The sequence below is a fragment of the Frieseomelitta varia genome, unplaced genomic scaffold (genome assembly GCF_011392965.1).
Source record: "Frieseomelitta varia isolate USP_RPSP 00005682 unplaced genomic scaffold, Fvar_1.2 scaffold_591, whole genome shotgun sequence".
NCBI classification, from domain to species: Eukaryota; Metazoa; Arthropoda; class Insecta; order Hymenoptera; family Apidae; genus Frieseomelitta; species Frieseomelitta varia.
In genome coordinates, this window is record NW_025110358.1 from 364,706 (window position 1) to 375,409 (window position 10,704).

The window sequence follows — 10,704 nt, forward strand, 5'->3', positions numbered from 1 at the left end:
GGCTTCGCCGTGCCACCTCCTCGAGTCTCATGTTTTCCTGATACTTCTTTCGAATTGTCAGTCAGAAATTGCTTCCCATTCGCTAGACATTGCAGCTCAATTGTTTTGGAATTACCTCGGTATCAGGGGAATCGCTCATCGGCCGACTTCGCCGTGCCACCTCCTCGAGTCTCATGTTTTCCTGATACTTCTTTCGAATTTTCAGTCAGAAATTGCTTCCCGTTCGTTAGACATTGCAGCTCAATTATTTTGGAATTACCTCGGTATCAGGAGAACCGCTCATCGGCCGGCTTCGCCGTGCCACCTCCTCGAGTCTCATGTTCTCCTGATACTTCTTTCGAATTTTCAGTCAGAAATTGCTTCTCGTTCGCTAGATATTCCAACTCAATTATTTTCGAATTACCTCGGTATCAGGAGAACCGCTCATCAGCCGGCTTCGCCGTGCCACCTCCTCGAGTCTCATGTTCTCCTGATACTTCTTTCCAATTGTCAGTTAGAAATTGCTTCTCGTTCGCTAGGTATTGCTGCTCAATTATTTTTGAATTGCGTCGGTATCAGGAGAACTGCTCATCTGCCGGCTTCGCCGTGCCACTTTCTCGAGTCTCATGTTTTGCTGATACTTCGTTCGATTTTTCAGCCAGAAATTCCTTCTCGTGCACGAGATATTGTGTCGATTATTAATTGAAAGGAGTAGACATTGCCATTGTTCATGAATCGATCAAATTTGTATTTGGAAAGAGAGACCAGTCAAGGTTGCGTTTTATTTTTAGGAAGTGAATCGATTATTCTTGAAAATAATTCAAATTTCGACTTTGTTCGTATCAGGTCTTAAGAAACTATACATTTGAGAATAAGTTACGGACGTTGGTATTGTAGTGAGAACATAAGGCATTAAGAATTTGTTTCATTTTATTGTAATATTATAAGTACATTGCTTTCGATGTGTATATTATGTAATATATTTTTTGGATTTTTATGCTATTAAATTTCTCAAAAAATTGCTGGACTATCCGTAACATGGATGATGAATAATGGATTAATATTACTACTTTCATGTATTGCTATGTTAGCTGGATAACTATGATATATGAATCTCCTTGACGAGTCTCGTTCGGGAATTAGGGAATAAAACACAAATGAAATGCTCGTTTTTCTTTCGTAGAATGTTTTTATTGGCTCAGTTTCTGTTTTATACAAAACATCTAAGAAACACAGATGCTTTCCGCTGACATTTGTTTTAAAACTTCGCCTCACGAAAGCGGCTAATCTATCGGTTTCGCGGTTTTTTTTTTCTAGTCCTGCAGTTCCCAAAGAGGGCACGCTAAAGTACAATTGCGATACTGGTTTATTTTCTTTTTTTTTCCTTTTTTTTTTTTTTTTTGCTTCAACAGTGCTTGCATGTCGACGCGTATGTATGTCTAATCGTAACGCTACCTATTCACTCATAGTGGTCGTTAAAAAGTCGAAACGGAAGGTCGTTAAATGTGCTGTTGCTCTCATGTGAACGACTGCGCTACTTCAGCAACAGACGCGGGACGTCAGCTAGGCCATGGAATCAAATTTTCTCACGCGTTGCAAATAATTTGCTATATACAAAAAACCGGTCCTTACAATTTTTTTTCGCTCGTCAACCGGGTTAATTTCTTCGTCTCTTCTTCTTTCTTCGACTAAGGCGTCCGTTTCGTCTCGTCATCGATCTCGACCGAGCGGCGAAGCATAAATAAATCTTCACCAAATATGCTTCGTTGAACGAAAACTGCGTTTTAAATTGTCTCTCGTTTAACCGCTTGCCTCACAGCGTAAACGTCACGTTTATCGTAACTTGCGGAACACCGTACGATAAATAAGAGCACAAACATACGTATTTGAAGTTAAAAAAAACAAACTGCGTTCGCGCTTCGGAAACTGAAGATCGGCTAGATCGAGATTGTACGTATGCGATAGGAATAAAGGCATATACAAAACAGATTGTAAGGCAAGTGATTAATCGTAGGCGCGTGTGAACTCGGTGTGTGCATTTGTACATACGTTGTATCGTATAGGTGGAGTACCTCGTAGAGAGCTATTTAGCGAAAGTTCGTTAACCTATAAACATCTAGGTAACATTAAGTAACAACTTATACTTCAGCAACAACAATGGAGGATGATCTTGTCATCCATTTTTTTTTTTTCTCCCTCGACTCGAGATATACGAATTCGGCTCTCCTGCTACTTGGCAGCAGCTGTTCGAATAATTTACAAATGTCGTAACAACCGTTCGTCCTACGCGGCTCGAACTCTCACGAGTTACTGTGATACGTTCCTTTTTTGAAACCGACAGTTTAAAACTCTTGCGCTGGCTAACTAGGCTCGCGGACCATAACGAGTGGCCGAACCGTATACAATAATTCGTCGCTTTATTTTTGAACTCGTCGGTATGATATCATTTGTTAAGAAATAACGAACTTATCATGGTTATACATTTAAGTATACTTAAAACTGAGAAAATATTGAAAAATATTGAAAAAAGTGCAAATTCTCGACGTGAGTGGCATGTCATTCCAGCGCAAGAGGTTGAAACGAAACATGCCGCCTTCAAGGCAGCAAATTCCCCAAGGAAATACAAAGAATTGTTCAATGATATCTGAAACTCCATATATTCCCATACATTTCCTCCCTCGAGATTCACTTTCCCCGATTTTCTCGTTTTACCCATTAAGCCAGAGACAGAATTGAAAGAGCAACATCTGGAAATTCGTTCGTTTCAGGTTCACGAAAGTCGAAAACAATTATTGCACAGTGTGGCACGAACCGTTTCTGAGGTATCGTTATCCCGAGTTATGCCGACTATAATCTACTAAAATTGTGATCCTTGAAAGGACGATACTCTAGAATCTCTATGGAACTCTGTCTAAAATCTTCAATGTACTTTGTGCGCCGTTTCTTTGTTCATATTCGTTCACTTTTATTATTCATTGAATCGCGACACCAGATGAAACTTAACGGTCGTACCTCTTCTCTAATACTTTTTCTTTTTTTTTTCTGTGTTTTTTTCTTTAGAAATTCTCATGAGCCTTTCGATGCGCATGCTTCACTTGCGCGAATGATACTCACTCGAAATCTTGCTGTCGGATCGAAATTCTCAGGGAAAACCGAAAGCCTTCTGTGTTGAAAGAATACTATGTACTTCTTTAGCTATGTACGTTATTAACTTTGCAAAGCGTAACCCTCGTCAAGACAAGAAGTAGCACTAAAACGTTCAAATTGAGCAAGTTTTCGTTCAACAACGATATTAAAAAGTCCCAATTTTTTAATGTTAGTTCCGTGTTCGGGCAGTAAACAGAGGAGAGAAAGAAATTTAAAAAGAAAAGAAAAAAATGCAAGTTTGAAAAGTAACGAACGCAAAAAGTGTTCATCCTCGCGTCCCTTCCATCTTTCTGTTTCCCTCCTGTTTCGCTTCCCGTTTCTTTGATGCGCGTTACCGATCTCGCCCCGATATTTACAGAAGAAAGTAAGTCGTAAGCCGATTGCAACATCGCGGAACCTCTTTTCCTTTAGATATACATATATTGGTTGATATGGCGTCAGAGATTCTCGCGAGATTTACACGTGACATTCGTTTCGCAGCGAGTATCACTGGCGCAGACGAACTTCGTTCCTACGTAGCGTGTGAAACGAAAGTGGAAAAACGTTAAGCGGGCTAATGATTAAGTCTGCGTAATTCCATGGCTGCGATATCGTCCACGGATATAAGCTTTTCTATGGGTATGCAAGAGAGCTCGCCACCGACACACGACTGCGGCTGTTGCCACCTGGCCTCTTTCTCCGCGACTTTCGCCTTCAATTCAGCTTCCCTCGCCCTCCGTTCCTTCAGCTTCAACGAGAAGATCGCCACTGACCGGGCTCTCTTCATCAGGCTCTGTTTCACTCGGGTCTTCTTCGCCTCCCTGTCTTCCTTCGACGGTTTCTCCTCCTCTTGGCTGGAGATCGTCTTGCTCGAGTCTGACAGACCGCTCGAGTCCTTCTCCTTCTCGGCGTAATAGGACGACTGTTGCTTGTGGTCCTGCACGTCTCGCTGATGCTGTTGATACTGTTGCTTCTCCGTTTTCTCCCGTTCCCTCTCCCTCTCCGGCGAGAATCGGAACTTTTGGTTTCTGTGGGCCACTGTCCACGGCGGGGCGGACCTTCAAATTTAATTAACAACGATTCAATCGTTCGAACGGAGAAGAGATGCTGGAATCTCGGCGCAACGAAACTCCTCTCCGAACACTCTCGGCAGACTAGCAAAGAAGAAACAACAACGTACCTGAGAAGATCGCTGTCCGACGACGAGGCAAGATCCTTCGAGACGATGCAATCGGTGGATCTGTGAAGCGTCAACTCGTCCCCGCTTCCACTCACGGCACCGGCGCCGCTGATTTCAGAATCGCTGGACTTTCGGCCGCCAGCTTCGAGACCTAATCTTCGCACCCAATCTACTCCCCCGTGAGGTCCGATCGTCAAGTGATGACTGTAGTGGTCAGCGCCGCCCGATGCCTCTGTCTCGGTCTGAAGCCATTCCCTCGAACGTCTTCCTGCTCGTTAACAAAAAGACAATTTTCATATTTTCTTTCACGACACAAGGCGACTTTTCTATTTGAAATAAAATGAGATTCGTTATAACTCAAAAATATTATGTAACTCAGAAACTACTAACTAAAAATATTATTAAATGTTATGTTATTAAATATTAAAAAAAAAAAAAAAAGATTCGTTATAACTCAAAAATATTATACAACTCAGAAACTACCAACTAAAAGTATTATCAAATATTAAAGAAAAAATTCATTATAACTCGGAAATATTTATAACTCAAAAATTACTAACTAAAAATATTATATTATTAAATATTAAAGAAAAGATTTATTTTAACTCAAAAATATTATATAACTCAAAAATTACTAATTAAAAATATTATTAAATATTAAAAAAGAGATTCCTTATAACTCAAAAATATGATATAACTCAAAAATTATTAACTAAAAATATTATATTATTAAATATTAAAAAAGAGATTCGTTATATAATTCAAAAATATTATATAACTCAAAAACTATTAACTAAAAATATTATATTATTAAATATTAAAAAAGAGATTCCTTATAACTCAAAAATATTATATAACTCAAAAACTACTAACTATAAATATTATATCATTAAATATTAAAAAAGAGATTCCTCATAACTCAAAAATATGATATAACTCAAAAATTATTAACTAAAAATATTATATTATTAAATATTAAAAAAGAGACTCGTTATAACTCAAAAATATTATATAACTCAAAAACTACTAACGAAAAATGTTATAAAATATTATATTATTAAATATTAAAAAAAAGACTCGTTATAACTCAAAAATATTATATAACTCGAAAACTACTAACTATAAATATTATATCATTAAATATTAAAAAAAGATTCATTATAACTCAAAAACTACTAACTAAAAATATTATATATATATATAATATATAAAAATTATATATATTACTACTAACTAAAAATATTATATATATATAATATATAAAAATATTATATATATTACTACTAACTAAAAATATCATAAAAATATTATATATATTACATAACTCAAAAAGATTCATTACTAAAATATGAAAAAAGATATAAGCCTATGCTCAACTATGCTCTGTACACTGTATATGTACACATTCCTCTACCAAGCGTTGCCTTACAGGATAAAGAAAAAAGAAAAAAAAGAAGAAGAAGAAGAAGAAGAAGAAACAGTCGAACCTCGTTCTCCACCAGGAATAGAGCATCTAGGTGTATTGTGAATATCACGAACGCTGCCGATACTGTTTTCGGTGAGGAATTGGGTGGCTAAGTCACTGCTGCCCGCGCTACCGGGAGTCTGAACCGCGGGAGGTGTTTCGGAGATCCTTGGTACGGATGTTGCGCTAGGTGTTGGGGGACTACTGGGTGTCTGGGTGGACGACGCTAGGGTCGGTGTGTCCGGAAGACTGGAGGACGTCGCGTCTCCGGTGCGATCGGAAAGCAGTTGTTGTTCTTCGCTCTCACCGTCTGCTGGACTCACCACGAATCTCCCTGAGTTCGAGCGAAATTAATAGATGGTAGGAGGGAGGACGAGAGATTGTGGTCGTCGTGTCTAACCCGATCAGTTGGCGATTAATTAGAATCCAAACTATTATATGTGTACACGAATGTTAATCCTGGAGTTCCTGGGAATTCCTCGAGCTTTCAGGAATGTTTCAGATTCCTTTTTTTGTTTTTTATTGCCGAGTCTCGAGTTCCTCAAATTCTGTTCCAGCTGTGCTTAAATTCCTCGAGGATTCCCGGAATTCGTCGAATTCCTTCCATGATCCTAGAGCTCCTCCTTAGTTCCTAAAACTTTCTCGGATTTCTCTCTCTCTCTCTCTCCCATCTCAAGTTCCACAAAGTTCTCGAAATTCCTCGGAACTCCTCAAAATTTAAGAAAAAAAAACAAAAGAAGAAGAAGCATTGCAAACGATCATGGGTCAACGTTGTGTCAAATACCGATCGGGTCCCATAAGCAGGAGAATTGTCCATAGTTGGAGAAGAAGCGGAGTGAGGAGGAGAATATTACATTTTTTGAGAACGGAACGTTGCTCTGTTTACTTACCTATGACTGTGGCTGGATGCTGTTCCGGCGACGGAGTGGACGACAATCTCCTGACTGCCTCTCGCCTCAGGAATTCTACCTTCGCCATTTCCGTGGCCACCCAGTGCGGGATGTCCGGGATCGCGCAGATTATAATGAACCGTATCGCCAGCATGATGTGCTCCAGAGCGACTATCAACAGGATCGTTTGTGTCGCCGACATTTCCGGGAACATTCGTTGTACCTGCCCGCTCAATCCGATCAGAGCGCAATTGACCAGAATTGCCACCAGTCCCATTGCCTCCATCGCGTTCTAGCAAGTAGACAACGTTCTCAACGTTTTTTAAAATTTAACAGCTATGGAAGATCTACGTGCAAACGATTCTAATTTGGCGTTTCATTCTTGTACGGGATGTTCTCGAATACACCAAGGCCAAGAGATGCTTCTACATGGGAAAAAGGAATAAATTTTTTTTGACAAACTTGAGTTTGAAAATCTGCCAACTCCAGACTGGACACACTTGAATTTAATTCATTCCAGACGTAACAAGAAAACACAATTAATAAAAGAGTATGCTATATTCAAAAATAAAATGAAATAGTAGAAAAACAAATGTGGAATAAAAGTTTCTCATTTTCAGCTTCATCTTTAAGAAAATAGACTGAACATGTTCCGTTACAAGTTGCGAGCTTGAAAACGAAGCGTCATATGGAAAAATTTCGTTCTTCTTTTTTTCTTAAAAACTTATATATAATTAATAGAATATTACATTATATACAATGTAGAGTCACACCCTGGCCAGTTGTAATACGATTTCGGGAACACTCTCCTATATATTGTATTAGAAGTTTAATAGAGAGTTAGAATGTACTTTATTTACAGCAACTTTATAGCGAATTGTACTTTTTGTTAATTACAATGAATAGACTTTAAGTACATTTGGCTACTCACTTGCCAAGTTCCAATGTTAGAGACTCTTCGACCAAATGGTCTTTGGAGGACAAAGCAGAGTTTGAAGGCGTCGCCACGTAGCTCAAGAAGATTTCCAAGTAACGCTGCCATAGCGGCCAACGGGAAAGCCGAAGAGAATAGACAAACGTATCCCAGTTGCGACAGCATTTCCAGATGCTCTGAAAACGCTCCGTCGTACTGCAAATGGAAACGTCTGTGCGTAAGTCGTTTATAAACATCTTCCAAAGGCATATTTATCATTATTATTATTAATATTATTACAATTATGTGTGTGTACTACTATTAAACTAGAGTGTTATTGTGTAATAATTGGTCAAGTCATTTTTACGATTCGTTACAGGTTTGTCATCTTCATATAATATAATGGAAAATATAATTATATTGTACTATCAATATCATGTACATATGTATAATGTACACCTTGCTCAGAAGCCTTAGGACAAGTATTATATTAAAACAATGTAAAATGTAAATTATAAATTGTATACAATAAATATAATTGTACATGTAATTGTAAATACAATATTTACAATATAAAAGTATAAATTACACACTCTTACAACAATGCAGTATACAATATAAATTGTTGTAAATTTACAATAAATGCAATACAATATAATTAAGTACAATAAATATAAATATTTTATATTTAATATATTAACATGTTATGTTATCATATGTTGTATTATATTATAAAATATGTATACATGATAATCAGCGATAACTGGATGTTAAGAATGAAATGAAGTTCTAAGACTTTTGAGCTTAAGGAAGTTTGAGTATAAAAGCTTTGAATAAGAAACCTGTGGCAGGATCTTCATTCGTGTAATATAAGAGAAATATCTAAATGAACAGTGTATCTAGCACAGGTAGTGCAAGGGTCACTATGCCTTTCAAACCAAACATAAGAAGCCAGCGCTTAACACGGTGTTAGCGTGACGATGTTAGCTGTGAGTCATTTGATTCACCCTTTTGATTACTTCAGTCCATTTTACAGCGAGCTTCAGAGCTGCGAGTAAGCTTTTTAGTCATAAAAAGAAAATGTATCACAGACGAAGAAAAATACTCTTTTTTAAACTGTTTGATTCATTTGAAAAAATTACAGAGGAAGACATTGTATACTTTATTTCAGACAACATTTCTTCCTTTCTCATTTTACATTATCGTCGAACGAAAGTGAGCTTGACCAGCAATCAAAAGGATTGAATACTTGAAAACGATAGGATGATCAGGTGATATTACCTTTTTGGTAGATACCTGCGCGTCGTCGACAGAATCGGTAGGAAACGGGGGGAAAAAATCATTAAAACTCTGCAAAAAGAACCGATCAGACAACAGACACATAGAACGCAACATTCATTAGCTCCACCTCTTCCGTTTATCCTCTTCTATCATCGGGGATTGTTATCAAATTGTTCCAAATCGACCGAAATAAATAAAATTAATTGAATGAACAAAGACTGTCGTATGTACGTACATACACGCAAGCCAGGGAGTGTCAAAGATAAGAGATAAAAAAATTATGATGCGATCGATGAAAGAACCTGTCCATCCTGGCGAGTTACACAGTCGGACTGTAAACTAAAAAAAGGAAGAAAAAAAGAGAATTATGAAGTACACGTAGTGATTTTAATCTGTTAGATTTTTTTTTCTCTCTCTCTCTCTCTCTCGCCTCTCTGAAAAGCCCGCCAAGCCGGATGAGGTTCGCTGCGCGACTGCGTGAGTGCGTCGGAAACGAAAGAAATTAGCTAAATCTAGTTCAAACCTTGAACGTAACGTCACTAAGTAGAGAATTAGTGGGATGTCCTACTCTGTAGAGAGAACTCTCAAGTTCGGCCTGGCTGACGTTTCTCGGCTGTTTCGACTTCCCGGCGTCCGAGCGTTCGCTCTTGTCCTCGGAATCCTTCCGCGACTCGTCGTCATCCTCGCCGGGTGGCGGCCTAGCCTCGCTGGGGCTCAACGCGCCAAAAAGCTCGAAACTCAGCCGAGCCAGCCGCAGTTGCTCTACCAGATACGGCACGGCGGACTCCTTCAAATTGCCGATCACCTGGCGCGCTATCAGCAGCGCGGCTAATTGCTGAAATCACAAACGATCCGGTTCACCGATCCGTGTCCTCTCCGCTCTGGATTATTTCTTAATCTTACGAACACTTTTTGGGCCAAATTTTCTTTAACTCTTTGCCCTCGACAAACTTTTCCTTCGTATCAAATTATCGGCAATTTATTTACGAAGCATCGCTTTTCGAATAAAAAAGTGACACAGCATATGGAAATAATTCCGACGAAATTTTGTGGATTGTCAACATCTTTCTTACATGATTACGTGATTATTAATGGGTTTGCCAGAACATAATATATACAATATTCTGCACCATTTTTTAAACTTCGTAGCAATAAACAAGTCTAGTTTATGCGAATTATCGAGTGTCAATTGACTCATTTAGGACTGCCTTCAGAAATTTCTGAAATTCTTTTCTGTTCTTACGTTCTGTTGTTATAGCTTTCAATTCTAGGCGTCCGTTCAGACATTATGCTACTATACATCGTACAACACCAAATGTATACGTTCGTTATAATTGTAAATTATAAACTATATTAACTGTAAATTATAAACAGAGCTGTTTGCTAGATTTAAATACGATGTAAAGTCGAGCGCAAAGTGTTAACTATGAACGAAGCGAAGAGTAAGTTTCAAAGTACGACTTTAGAGCGACAGTTTCTCATGAATTTTACAGAGTTTATTAAATTATTAAGACATATCTCAACGCTTCAAGTTTTTAAACATTTCCTGTATTCTTTGACTCGAATGATCAAAGTTCGAATTTCAAAGAGCGTGGAATTTTTTTTTATTTTTTTACGGATAAGACTTTTATTACTTTTTACTTGTTTCTTTTTGGGGGGTGCAATTTGGAGCGTAAAATTCGCAGATATATATGCGTAGAATTTCTATACGCTGACCTGCACTATTTATTTCTCATCGACCATTATTATTCTATTAGAAACGATCTAATACCTTCTAAGTACTAATTACAGAGACAGAAATTCGCAAGGATGTACAAATCGTAATACAATAGAAAAAAAAAACCAAAAAAAAAAAAAAAAAAAAAAAAAA

The 10,704-nt window shown here is 37.9% G+C and overlaps 1 protein-coding gene across 4 annotated transcripts in view; it reads right to left on the minus strand.

Moving 5' to 3' along the window:
* Positions 1-1,148: 1,148 nt before the first annotated feature.
* Positions 1,149-10,704, minus strand: part of LOC122534405 (anoctamin-8) — a 35,112-nt gene continuing 25,556 nt past the window's right edge. The window contains exons 11-17 of one of the 4 annotated variants that reach the window (XM_043665015.1): positions 9,358-9,669; positions 8,835-8,849; positions 7,572-7,769; positions 6,641-6,932; positions 5,773-6,063; positions 4,286-4,553; positions 1,149-4,163 (exon numbers count right to left, since the gene is read on the minus strand). In XM_043665015.1, the coding sequence (XP_043520950.1) occupies positions 3,680-4,163; positions 4,286-4,553; positions 5,773-6,063; positions 6,641-6,932; positions 7,572-7,769; positions 8,835-8,849; positions 9,358-9,669 (1,860 nt within the window). In that variant the 3' untranslated portion in view covers positions 1,149-3,679. Of the gene's footprint in view, positions 4,164-4,285; positions 4,554-5,772; positions 6,085-6,640; positions 6,933-7,571; positions 7,770-8,834; positions 8,850-9,357; positions 9,670-10,704 lie in introns of all 4 variants that reach the window. The other 3 variants (XM_043665013.1, XM_043665017.1, XM_043665014.1) reach the window with 3 other exon arrangements.